General features: G+C 46.1%; 1 protein-coding gene across 1 annotated transcript in view; it reads right to left on the minus strand.

Annotated features, from left to right (window-relative positions):
• Positions 1-4,138: 4,138 nt before the first annotated feature.
• ATP6V0A4 (ATPase H+ transporting V0 subunit a4) overlaps positions 4,139-14,036 on the minus strand; it is a 45,642-nt gene continuing 35,744 nt past the window's right edge. The window contains exons 17-20 of the mRNA XM_040259964.1: positions 10,789-10,899; positions 8,151-8,268; positions 5,895-6,066; positions 4,139-4,664 (exon numbers count right to left, since the gene is read on the minus strand). Coding sequence (XP_040115898.1) covers positions 4,571-4,664; positions 5,895-6,066; positions 8,151-8,268; positions 10,789-10,899 — 495 coding nt within the window. The 3' untranslated portion in view covers positions 4,139-4,570. The remainder of the gene's footprint in view (positions 4,665-5,894; positions 6,067-8,150; positions 8,269-10,788; positions 10,900-14,036) is intronic.

Consider the following 14,036-nt stretch of genomic DNA (forward strand, 5'->3'; position numbering starts at 1 on the left):
GGGAGAAGGAAGGGTGAGAGGAAGCAGGGAGGGAGAAACGAAGTCAGCAGCCATGGTGACAGAGAGACTGAAACTCTTTAGTTCCCTCGTCTGAAAATAAAAATAATACCCTCTATCTTCAGGAGAAGCAGCCTGCTGCCCTCCCGTGACAAGTCGTCCCTGAACTTTGCTGATGGGATGGCCACTGAGATACAGGTTGAGGTTGCTGGGGAAGGCTTCTGAGAAAGTCCTCTTTTGCCCCTGTGTCTCCTCCCTGGGTCACGGAGACATGATGGCTGGTGCTTCAGCAGCCATTTTGGGTGGTGATACAAATATGAAGTTGGAAAGATGGAAACTCTCAGCCAAGTCTGAGCATAAGCTAGAAAAGAGCCTGGGACCTGACGACCATGATGTGGAGCTCTTCTTCAGCTCTGACCTGTTCACCTGCAGACATGTTTTCCATGGGGATAAAAGAAAGCCCTCTTTTGTTTGTGTGTCTGTGTGTCCATGTGTTTTCTTTAGGCTAGTCAAGTGAAGCAGTGGAGTAGAGAAGGAATAAAGAAGTCTGTAACTAGCTATGATTAATTGTAAACACCAGTATACTCAGACTAGCCAGGTATGTGTGACTTTTAGCTGATAAACTTTCTTAAGTGCATTATGAGGATTAAATGAAATGATGCTTTTGTAATATGACACAGTGACCACTGCAACACAAGCACTCATGATAGTACTGTTTCTCATCAAACTATTAACAAAATTTCTAAAATTTCACCACAATCACAAGTCAAATACACTCAGGGTAAGTTAAGCATCTACAGAGTTATCAAATATGTATTTCTTCAAAGGCAATTATTTCTAATATTCAGCCAACATGAGAACACCTAGGACTCAAATGAAAGACTATCCAAATTGGGGGGGGGGGGGCTAGCTTGCTTCCTAAAATAGATTGATTACACTTCAAGAGTCAACTTAAGTGGTGTTAGGAAGACCTCACATGTGCCATATGCCTATTGGAAAATAAGACCAAAAAAACTCCAATCAGATATTTAACACAACATCCACCCTTTTCAATCACCTTACACTTACGAAGGGCAGAACAGAATGGATTAATTTTCACTAAAAATGATCTTGTTGTACATTGCTTTCAGTTATAAAATCAGTGTATTTTACAGAAAGATCTTTTGAAAATGGAAGAAACTAGCTGCTGCAGGGGTGAGATGCTGGACAAAAAAGTGGGCAGTCATGTGTGACTCACTCAAAGGAGTGAACCTGTTCAGTTTCACTGACTGTAATATCAGTCTGTCTTGAAGATGTCTTGACTCAAATGCAAGACCAGCCCTTGAAGATGGTCAAGGCTCAGATGCATTCTCTATGTCACTGGAGGTTGCTAAAGGGTTGGGGGAGGGGGGGAAGCCAAATATACCAACTACCTGAAACAGAAAAAGTCCTCATCCCTGCCCTAGTAAGTTATACAAGGCCTTCAACAGCAAGATTTCCTTCCGGGGGGCATGCTGGTGGGGGGGGAGGGGTGCACGGGTGTTGATTGGATATTTTTAGGATTTTGGTATTCACATTTGTGAATTATAAAGGGGCTTACATTCCAAGTCATTAAGAGGACACTCAAACACTAACTTGAAGTTAACAGATAAGGAAAGTATTCTCTGTTTTCTTGAGTTTCCACCAGTTTCATAAAATAAGCTTTCATAAATAGGACAAAATGTTTCAGAGATGGATATGAGTGAGACATGTTACTGAGAGATAGAGCTTGTAATCGTAATGCTGAAATGGAGCTTTGGAAGAGCTGAGTTGGCATTTTCTGTTCTTTGGCTCCCTAAGTCATTCTGAATCCCTTCTAGCCTAGGAAGAGGTTGGACAGATGGATGGATAGAAGAGATGGAGTGATGGATGGAGGGACTGGTGGATGCATGGTGGACGGACAACCCGTCAGACCAATTCAAAAGAATATAGATTAACATGGGGAAGACACGCCACATCCTTCACTATCAATCCTGAAAAATTTCAATGGAAAGTAACCATTGCCCACCTTCAAAGAACTGACACATCGGGGATTCACTGTGAAACTCCAGGACTCAAAAGGAGTTCAGGTTTCATTAAAAAAGGAGTTCAGGACATTCTATTCTATTGCATTTTGCTGTGCTTAATATTTTAGCCAGAGATGACTGGGCCATGTAGAGCTTTTAAAAACTGAACTTGTGTGTGTGATGTAATTTGTTTGGCAATATCATCAGTAAGAAGAGCAAAATTTTTATACTTCATCTGTATTCAGCCAAGCACTAATGGTCAAATTCCCTAAGCCCCCCACCCAGAGCAGAAAATAACCCAGAACTATGTTGCCCGTCAGAGTTTCTTACCTCTGTATACTTCCTGGAAAACTTTCCTGTTTCGAGCTCTTTTTCTCTACCTTACTGCAGCCAAGTCTTACACAGAAGCTGGACCATGCATGGCCTCTTGTGGGCTTCTGGACTTCCCTCTCCAAGAAGCCCAGCTCTCAGATCATCTCTCCTCCTTTCGGCTCGGTTCTGTGAACAGATTCTTTGAAGAACAACCCTGCGTCCTGAGCTAATGAGTGACATTCAGGTCACACCCTCTTCTCAGCAGCCCTTCACCCAATCCCTTTTTAAAGAGGAAATTACATCTCTCATTGAGAAAGAGACTGCCAATCCTTGGAGGAAACTGCTATGTTGATCCCAGGGAGACTGCAAATTTCTGAAAGAGCAGGGGTCCAGGCAACGGGCAGAAGAGACAGCTTTGCTCCTTCATGCCTGTTCTCACAGTCATCACTGTTTAGAATTACAGGGCAAAAGACTGTGATTCACCTAAGCATCACATATTTTTAGATAGCCATTGAGAAGGGCAGTGATGAACTGAGAACCTTGAAACCGTCTGGTGACCTTGGCAGCATGGGGAGTTATGGACTTACAATTGCCACTTACACACAGCTTCAGTCTGTCCTTTCCTTCCACCAATGCCATTGGCCGAACACCCCATCCATACCTGGTGCTCTATGACAGCACCTCCCTCCCCAACGCACAGGGGTGGAGAGTGCTATTTACAGTTTGGCGATGAGAGGAACAACTCCATTTCCTGCCCAAGCACACACCTGATAAAGTACCAGAGTGGGAGCTCAGATATACATCTTCTCACTCCAACTATTATTCCTGGGCTCAGCCTGTTTTAATCACTAAAGCAATACTTGTTGAGCACCTAACTGGGCCTTAAATTGCACTGGACAAGTCATGACGCTTGACATGGACGGCGACATGGACACTTCCATGAGCACCAGTCAGCCCCACAGTGCAGCAAGGCTGATGGGAGCTTTAAAAAAAGGTCTGTCCAAAAGACGATTTGGCTTCTGGTCAGATCCTCTGAAACCTGATTATGAGTTAGATGCTACGTAAAAGTGCTCTGTAGACTATAAAGCATGACCACCGATGTTAATGACACTTAATTCTACCCGTAGAGTTACCGTGTGCTCAGTCGTGTCTGCCTCTTTGTGACCCCGTGGACGGTAACCCTCAAGGCTCCTCTGTCCATGGGATTCTCTAAGCAAGAATACTGGAGTGGGTTGGCATTTTCTCCAGTAGATCTTCCCAACCCAAGGGTCAAAGCCACATCTGCTGCATTCGCAGGTGGATCCTTTACCACTGAGTTACCTGAGAACCCCATAGTTACCATTAAAGACAGTAATGAACCTAGATAAAGGCCCTTCAGACTAGCTGACAGAACACATATTATTCCACACCTGGCTCTTGGAAGCTTGCCAGTGTGGGTGCCTAAGAAATGACCCTGGGGCCGACTGACCCAGAAAGCATCAGGATAGGCTGTCCGGCCATCTCCTTCCCTGCAAGCCATTTTCCAGAACCTGCTGAAGCCTATGGATCCCTTTCCCCAGTTACCCCAGCATAATGTGCATTGAGAATAAACAAAATCATGTCACGCTTCATTCCACAGGATTTAATGATTCCAAGAGCCACACTGGGGCCAGCCCTCCCTCTCAGCAGAGAATATTATCTGTTCTTCCTCATCTGGAGTGAAAATTCATGAGAAAGTTCCTAATCCTGTTAAGTTTAGCCCCAGACAAGGAAAAGAAGGTGTTTGAGGAAGGAGGAAATGAAGAATTAAAAAAACATAATCCTTCCCTAGGATTTGTTTGTATAACTCTATTGTTTAGCTTTGCCCTATCATTATCAGGGCTAAATTTTACAGAACAGTTTTCTTTAAACAAAAATCTTAAAGAAAGAGTGAATGGCCTAAAAGTTTAATTACATGAGAACATGAGTTTGGCACTCCCACTCCCCTCATTGCAATCATTTTAGTATTTGACAATAGGCCCCAGGTTGAAATGACTTGCCCATGTATTTTCTCTATGACATGGTGAAGTCATATCAAATCCCAGGGCTTACAGATAAATAATACAGGGCTTCCTGCCTCCAGTTAGTGAGAACAATCATTCCATTGATGGCCTTGCACAGGCTGACTTTAAAGACAAGACGAAACTTCTTTCATTGGCACAGAGACTGGAACAGGAGGTGGCCAGTGGAGGAGGCGGCCACAGCCTCCAGACGTGCAGCTACTCCTCAGCTGTCCCATCCAGGATTTGTTTGAAGGAGAATGGAGAGAACTTGTAACCAGCCCCGGTGTAGAACTTGTTTTGGAACTCCACCCTGTTGTTGGGGGCAAGGAGAAGGGGAATTGAACACAGAAATGAGAGGCTGGCAGCCGGGAGGGAAAAGTGGAAAGAGTGTAAAATCAAACCCCAGGTGAGGAAGGCACCCCTGGCAGCCACCATAGGAATCCTGGGGTTTCAGGATTTATTTTCAAACCCTTCTCTTGCCTCCCCCTGACACCTTTTTCTCTGCCTCCCATTTTCTCCAGGCTTTCACTAGTGACCTCAGGGACCACAGCATAACCTCCCCTAGACCCCCAACCACCAGGGAAGTCCTTTCTGGGCAGCACTGTCTGAAGAGATGGTCATGAGACAATGTATCACCACGTGTTACAAGGTGGTTCGCTTCCATCCTGATCTTAAACTGTAGGGCTGACATAACTGCAGAACCACCAGAGCCTTGACTTATACTTTTATAACTTACATAACAGATACCACAAATGGTCATTTCTGTGTTATTATGCTGCAGAGTTCATTTCTTTAATGACATGGGTAGATATAGCCTCGGGCAGGGAAGGCTATGATTCTCTCAAATCAACAGGTGAGATGGAAAACCTTTTCTTTATGAACAATGGCCACAGACGGAGAGAGGAAGCATCATTGAAGCTAAGGAGAGTCCGGTCAGGACGTATGGGAAACCCGATGCTTCAGTAGAGAAGACACACCCAAAATTCTTGGCTGAAAATTGACCCAGGAGAGAAACAGAAGCCTAAGCAAATGTCCGCATATTCATCAGTCCAGTGATGGCCAGTCGTCTCTGGACACATCTATGAATGTCAAGGGCCTCCAGTGAGAGCCTTCTTCCTGGGGGGTACCCTCTTGAGTTTCCCTTTTCCGAGAACGATTTGCCTATTCTGTTGGTGTAATTCCCACACTCAGCAACAAGGGCCAGAGAGCCCAGATTCACTCAGCATCTCCCTCTGTGAGCCTTTCCAATCCATCATCTTACCAACAGTTGGGGTGTCCCTTATGAAGCCAATTATAATAACAAATGAACATTTAAAAGGAGTGAATGGGAACTAACAAATCTTCTAGAGCAGTCACTGTGTGTGTGTGTGTATAAGACATCATTTAATATTACACCAAGAAGGGACTAAATTAAGGTTCCAAAAAGGCACAGGAGTTGCTAATGTCACACAACAGGTCAGGATTCGAACCCAGTCAGCTAGCTCTCCCTCCCATCCACCCTCTTTCCCAAGAGAGTGTCTACACTACAAGCAGTTCATACCAGTGCAGCCGCAGGGCATGCAGGAAAGCGGAGAGGCCCTCCATGATCAGAAGGATGGCTACCGTCAGAACAGCGAACACGGCAAAAATGATGAAGACCCCAACGAGTCCTCCCCAGCCGCGCATGTGAAGGCCAGTGTGCATCACCATTGTCCAGAGCACTTCAGACAGCTCTGCCAGACACAAGAGAAACACTCTCAGCCGTGTGGTTTAATGGCAAATGCAGATTACCCTCGTGTGGTAACCCTGGATCTGCACACCCTACAATTCAGCAACTCCGCTCCCAGGTGGAGAGCGTGGGCATCTGTAGCCTAGGGTGCCTGACTGTGGTCATCTACAGCAGCTTTGGAGGAGTGTCCATCAAGAGGACAAGTGTGTGATGGCAAATTATCCACCAGTGAAGTGAGCAAACTGTAGCTACTGGCAGCCACACAAAGGAACATCTTACGCCAAAGAAGCGAAACACAAAAGAATGCTGCTGCTGCTAAGTCGCTTCGGTCGTGTCTGACTCTGTGCGACCTCACAGATGGCAGCCCCCCAGGCTCCCCCGTCCCTGGGATTCTCCAGGCAAGAACACTGGAGTGGGTTGCCATTTCCTTCTCCAATGCAGGAAAGTGAAAAGTGAAAGTGAAGTTGCTCAGTCGTGTCTGACTCTTCGAGACCCCATGGCCTGCAGCCCACCAGGCTCCTCCGTCCATGGGATTTTCCAGGCAAGAGTACTGGAGTGGGGTGCCGTCGCCTTCTCTGAATACATGTAATACGATTTAATATGTACTGAATTCAAATTCATATATTAAAGCCCTAACCCCCAAGGGATGGTACTTGGGAGATGGGGCCTTTAAGAAGTGAATAGGGGGACTTCTCTGGTTGTCCAGTGGTTAAGACTTTGCCTCCCAAAACCAGGGCCAAAGGTTCGATCCCTGGTTGAGGAACTAAGATCCCACATGCCTTGCGGCCAAAATACCAAAACATAAAACAAGCAATATTGTAACAAATTCAATAAAGACTTTAAAAATGGTCAACATTAAAAAAAAAAAACTTAAAAAAAAAAAAAGAATTGATTAGGGTTAGATGGGGTCACAAAGGTAGGGTCCTCATGATGGTGTTAGTGCCCCTTATAAGAAGAGACACCAAAGAGTCCTCTCACTCCCCCTTCCAGGGAGATACTATAATTACAGGAGTTTGTACAAGAAAACAAGCAGCCAAAGCAGTCAAGACCACACTAACTCTGAGGACCTGCTTTTCTGCTGTAAATCAACAACCAGGCTCATTTTCACTGCTTTGGTTTCTATTTATTTAGCACACACTTTGGCCTGGCTTCTCTGTTCTTGGCATGATGCCCAGGGCTGGGAATGCAGAGTTAAAAGCCAGGGTCCTTAGCTTTCAGGAGCTCACAATCTAGTAGGGAGACAGGCTAACAAGACAGGGTTACAATCTGTACTAGGTCAGAGCACCTCCAGAACCTAGGGAAGGGCACCTTCCAGACTGGGAGCCAGGGAGGAAGACCACCAGGAAAGGTGCCAACCATGTTGAGTTCTGAAGGAGGAATGAGACATCAGGCTGGGAAGAGGGTTAAAGAAGGGCAGAATATTACAGGTGAGGGAGCCGCAGGGCAAACACACAGAGGGCCGAGGTGGCGTGGCATCTTCAGGAGCCTCAGGGCAGTTCCTCGTGGCCACTGCAGAGGAAATGGGGAGGGGGTGGGGGTAACAGAGAGCCAGTGCGGGCATGGAGGGAAACACCAAGAGTCAAGACTGGAGAAACAGGCAGAAATCAAGAGCAATTTCAAGTTAAGTCCATGAGTCAAGATTCCAGATTTAAGTCATTCTTGGGGCTTGAATCTTTACCAATAAATACAAGCGGCCTGTAGAAACTAGGAAAGGCAAGGAAATAGATTCTCCCCAAGAGCTTCCAGAAAAAACAGAGTTGCCAGCACCTTGTTTTTAAGCCTTCTGCCTTCCAGAACTATAAGGTAGTCAATTTCACAGTGTTCTAAGCTGCTGTGTGCTGTGCTCAGTCACGTCAGCTACATTTGTGATAATTTGTTACAGCAGCAACAGGAAGCTGATACAGAGAGTAACCATTTCAGCAATACAGAGCCAGACCTACTGAAAAAAAGTCACTTCTATTAACACTTTGAAAGATTCTGGCAAGCACACCAGAAACAACCCAGAAGGCACTTTCCCCTCCAAGTACATTGCATCTGCTTCCGAAGGGACGTGTGATGGTCACCCTGCCAGGCGGCCCACTCACTCACGTGCGTGTGCCAGACTGAGGGCCCAAAGCCGGAGGTAGGAGGCTGTGTTGGAAATGCAGCCCAGGCAATACTCGATTGTGTGGATGGCCTGATGCACAAAGATGTCTCCAAAGTTGAACTGAAAGAGAGAAATTTCTGATGTTACTCCATCAAGTACTTTCTACGCGAACATGCTACAAATGATATACGGAGAAGGCCTGGGCTCTGCTGTGAAGACATTTCTAGTTGAATGAGGGGGAATAGGTGGAGAGAGTCACAGTAACAGGAATGTCTGGTGAAGAATGAACCTTAGCCAAAGAGAGGTCTGGCTTAGTCCTGGCTGCTCGGAGGCAGTCTCGAAACCCTTGAGATTTCCCAAGTGAAAGATAAGTCTATATTCAAGCTCCACTGGTCCCTGGGACCACACTTCATCATCTTTGCTAATCTATACAGAGGCACTTGGTAGTTTAAGTGGGCGCTGGCCTCGCCTGAAAGACCTACCATGTGGTTAGAAACTTGAGACTTTGAGCCACATGTTATCCACCTAAACCCAACTCCAGGCAGGGAGTTGGAGATTGAGTGCAACCACCTGGACTGCACTTGGGTCAGTCACGCCTACATAATGACACCCCAATAAAACATGAAACACAGAAGCTGCATGAGCTTCCTGAGTAAGCAACACAATAACACAGCCGCATGTCAGTGTCGACGCCAGGAGAGCTGTGCATCTCTAAGGACACAGGAGCTCTGCATTCAGAACCTCCCAGTGTCGGATTCTGCTGACGTGCCTCTTAGGAGGATTACTAATGTGCAGACTTTGGCTGTAAATAATACTGCAGTTGAAAGTACAGCATTCTTCTGAGTTCTGTGAACTGTCTACAAATGACTCAGCCCGAGGGAATCTGAGGGCTTCCCACCCCCCAACTTGTGACTGATGTCAGAAGTGTTGGGTAGACTTGGAAGTCTGGAGATGTGTGCTGTTGACCTGGAGCTGGGCTAAACGTGGCTGAGGACTAAAGTGGGAGGAGACCTGGGGAGGGGTCACAGTGATAGGAACGTCTGGTGAGGAATGAGCCTCAGTCACAGAGAGGTCTGGCTGAGTCAAGCCGAGCCTGTATGTGCTTTGTCCTAGGAGACCCAGGTGTGACTGTACTGGGGGAAAGAGCCGTCCAGCAGAGCCTGGGGTTGCCCCCACAAGGGCAGCAGGTTGGTGGAGGAGCTGGCAGGGGCACACTGACTGGATATATGCTGAGGTGAATGAGGAAGATGGATGAGGGAGGTTGTACAAGACAGGCTGGGGCTTGATGAGTCAGAAGATGTGTGGGTTGGAGTCTAAAACATTCCAGCAGGTCTCAAGGACCTACTAATACCAATCACCACTAACAAGGGTTATTCTCTATATCTGGAATCTTGTTGGGAAAACTTTCCATGATCCAGTTTTTCAGTAATTCTGACTATCCATTGGTACAAATGAATACTTTTTTAAAAAGTAATTAATACCACAAATGGAGCTACTTATAGCATCTCTGAGGCCTCACAGGAACCCTCTTTCCACTCCAGAATTAGAAGACGCTCCAGTTAAAACCCCCAGCCCGGGGTTCAGGACTCTGGGTGACTTCAGTCATGGGATAAAAAGTCAGCTGCCTTGTCTGGGGAAACATGGCACATTCCCAAAGAGGGGAGTGGCTGCCCTTGGACAGAAAGGGACAGGGAGGGAGGAGAGAAGAACACAATTTGGGAATTCATGTGCGAGGCAATGTCACAAAGATAAGTGAACAAAGCCGAAAAAGAGCCAGGGTTGAGGCAGGAGCAGGCAATGGCAGCTGCTCATGCTTCCGTTGGGGCAGAGGACTGGCAATAACCCACGTCTTGCTTCAAGATAAGGGACCAGATTTGGGCTCTGTGATTATAAATGAGGGCACTGATGGGGAAAATAAACCAGCAGATTCCCAGAGGCACATTTCTGAGCCAAGGGGTCCTTGGTAACATTTACGAGCTTCTGTGTTACTAAATTTGAAGCTGATATGCATCTCATACTCAGAGCAGTACCTGGGCAAAATTTTTAAATGCCCCCTGATTGGTTGGTAAGTAGCTGTAAACCCAAGTGCTCCCCCTTCCCTGGGATCTCCCCAACTTCCCATGACTTAGGGATGACAAGGCCATCCCCAGCAGGGTCCTCCAGACCCTCCCAGCTCTCCTGCTTAAGTCCAACCTGATGGGCTGGTGCCCACACACTGCTAAGTCACTTCAGTCATGCCCACACACTGCTGCTGCTGCTGCTGCTAAGTCACTTCAGTCATGTCTGACTCTGTGAGACCCCAGAGACAGCAGCCCACCAGGCTCCCCCGTCCCTGGGATTCTCCAGGCAAGAGTCCTGGAGTGGGGTGCCATTGCCTTCTCCGTGCCCACACACTACTGGCTGTTAAATTCATGAGCATCCTCCCTGGCTAGAACTGACCTCTAGAATCTGTACAAACTGCAAGCCTTCATAGAGTGTCAAGTCCCAAATACCTCTTCTTTAAATAAGCCATTTCCCCCCTAATATTTTGACTGTGCAGCTTGTGGGCTCTCAGTTCCCTGACAAGGGATCGAACCCAGGTCATGGAAGAGACGGCACCAAACCTTAACCACTAGGCCACCAGGGAGCTCCCTTAACTACCTCTTGATCGTGGTCATCCTGAGCCCCATGGGCACCTGCAGAAGCGCTGTGGCCAGAGCTGTCACCCTCAGTGTTCTCAGTGGGGTCTTCTGGGATTCTGGAGGCCTGCAGCTGTCAGAAAACAAGAACATGAAATGGCAGGTTCACTTTTAGGATTACAAAAATCCTCTATAAAATAAAGGCTCTCATTAACTATTAGCTATGTTCCAGATACTGTTCTAAATTCTCGATTATCTCATTTACCCTTTGTAACAATGTTTTTTATGTAAACACAATTATCCCCCCATTGTACAGAAAAGTAAACTAAGGTACAGAAAGGTTAAGAAATGAACCCACAGGATTGCACAGCTAGTTAAGGCTAGTTAGTGACAGAGTAGCATCAGTAGGCAGTCTGATCCTGGGCATGTACTTTTCTCCATGGTGTTCCAGAAGGTGCCAGATTAATCATGCTCTTTACAATAAACCAACTGTCTTGTGACCCAAACATCCAGATTTCTACAAGCAAATCTAACCAGGAGGGATTAATGAGTGCTACTGTCTGAATGCTTGTGACCTCCACAAAGTTCATGTTAAAATCCTAACCCCCAAAGATGAAAGTATTAGAAAATGGAACTTTTGGAAGGCACTTAGGTCATGAGGGTGGAACCCCTGTGAATGGAATTAGTGCCTGTATAAAGGAGGCTTCAGAGAGTCCCCTAGCTCCATCTGGTAAGGACACACAGAGACAATGCCAGCAGTGAACCAGGAAAGTGGTCTCACAAGAAGGTGATGATACTGACACCCTGGTCATGGACATACAGCCTTCAGAACTGTGAGCAATAGATATCTATTGTTTTAGCCACCCAGGATGTGGTACCTTTTTACACAGCCCAAGTGGACTAGACAAAGACTTTTCCAGCACAAACACACTTTTTATTTTTATAATTTTTTTAATTTTTACTTTATTTTGCTTTACAATACTATTTTGGTTTTGCCATCCATTGACATGAATCAGCCCCGGATGGACATGAGTTCCCCATCCTGAACCCCCCTCCCACCTCCCACCCCATATTATCTCTCTGGATCATCCCCGTGCACCAGCCCCAAGCATCCCGTATCCTGTATCGAACATAGACTGGCGATTCATTTCTTACATAACACTTTTTAAAATAAAAGCATTACTTTATAAAAAGAGCTAAGAGGCTTCCCTGGCTACTCAGTGGTAAAGAATCCATCTGCCAATGCAGGAAATATGGGTTCGATCCCTGATTTGGGAAGATCCTGCCGGGGAGCAACTAAGCGCATGTGCTGCAACTACTGAGCCTGTGCTCTAGAGCCCGGGAGCTACACCTGAGATCCTGAGCTGTGACCACTGAATCCCGCGTCCTGGAGCCCGGCCTCCACAAGAGAAGCCCCCGCAACGAGAAGCCCGAGCACTGCAGCTACAGAGTAGCCCCCGCTTTCAACTAGAGTAAAGCCCACGCAGCACTGAGCACCCAGTACAGCCCAAAATAAATAAAAATAAAAACTTTTAATAATTCTTTTTAAATAGCTAAGAAAAGAATTCAAGGGGGAAAAAAATCTAGGTCTAGTTGCCGTTCAATTTGGCCTGATTTTTATCCTTGAGTCAGAAAAGAATAGTTAACTCAAGTCACCCTGAAACTTAATGTCCCAAGGCCAAAGTTGTTCCTAGAATGATTTCACAGGTAGGGTATTGCAAATTAGGCATGAAAATGTCTTTAGTGTTCTTTCTTCAGCACATCTGGTCCTAATATTTGCAGACCTTTGGGCAAAGGTACAAATGAAAGTCCACGTGCCACATGTTTAAATATTTTAAAGGTATAAATCAAGCCAACAAAGTCCCAAACAAAGTATATTCTGGCCTCTGTCTTGGCAAATAAATTCTCACAAGAGCTTGGAAAGCCAGGTGCAAATTCAACACCCCACGCCAGGACAGGGGCACACAGGAGAGCTGGCCCCACACCTGGCATGTCACCCTTCCCTTCTCACCTCTCATTTCACCTCACAGCACAGGGACCATGGCCTTGTGGGCACATGTGTGGGCATTCCCACCCAAGATGTCTACGTCCCACCCACACTCCCCCACAAACTGCTGCCCCTTGACTACACCAGGGTCAGCAGTACCCAGGGACGGGTTGGCCCTTTGTATGACACAGAAGTGGGCTTGAGTCCCTCTGGACAGGAATTCCAGGGTGCTGGGTATCAAGAGGGGGCTCTGGGTCAGCCTTTTGCCTTGGCCTGTGGTTCCTTGCCCCATGGTGAGGAAAGGGTCTCAAGTTAACATTACTTAGTCTTCTTGAAATCCTATTTTCTCTCCCTGTCTACTTAAAGAAGAAAATATCAAAGAAGTGGAAGACAGTTTTTCCATTTCCATCCCCTAAATGCTAGGCTTCTCTGGACATATCCTGAAATTGGTTCAAGTAAGCAAAAACAATTGTGTAGAAGAGTGATCCGGGGGACTTGGAAAATCTCACTGACTCTTTTTCCTATTCAAAATACACTTTTCTACCCCCCTAATAAACATCTCACAAAGTCTGAGCTGGATGCTGTCTGAAATAAAATAGCAATCAACTTGAAATTAGCTACTTGCAACTTTCTAAAAACATATAAAATACATGCAAAAAGACAGACACAGGTTGTACACAGCAGCACTATCTATACTTACTAACACTGGAAAAAAGCCGAATAACTATCAATACTTCGATGTTTTCAAATTGTGGTGCTGGAGAAGACTCTTGAGAGTTCCTTGAACAGCAAGGAGATCAAACCAGTCAATCCTAAAGGAAATCAGCCCTGAATATTCATTGGAAAGACTGATGTTGAAGCGGAAGCTCCAATACTTTGGCCACCTGATGTGAGCTGCCTCATTGGAAAAGACCCTGATGCTGGGAAAGATTGAAGATGGGAGAAGAGGGTGACAGAGGATGAGATGGCTGGATAGTATCACCAACTCAATGGACATGAGTTTGAGCAAGCTCTGGAAGACAGTGAAGGACAGGGAAGCCTAGCAGGCTTCAGCCCATGGGGTGGCAAAGAGTCGGACATGACTGAGCAACTGAAAAACAACTATCAATACATGAATAGATAACTAAATTGTGGTACATCCATGCAAGGGAAGAATATATGCCAATCATATACATACAATCTCTCAAATATAATATCGAAGGAAGGAAGCCAGATCCAAAAGAAGGCACAGTGCATGATTCCATTTACATGAAGTTCAAGAACAGGGAAAACTAACCTACAGT

This window comes from Oryx dammah, unplaced genomic scaffold (assembly GCF_014754425.2).
Source record: "Oryx dammah isolate SB20612 unplaced genomic scaffold, SCBI_Odam_1.1 HiC_scaffold_18, whole genome shotgun sequence".
NCBI classification, from domain to species: domain Eukaryota; kingdom Metazoa; phylum Chordata; class Mammalia; order Artiodactyla; family Bovidae; genus Oryx; species Oryx dammah.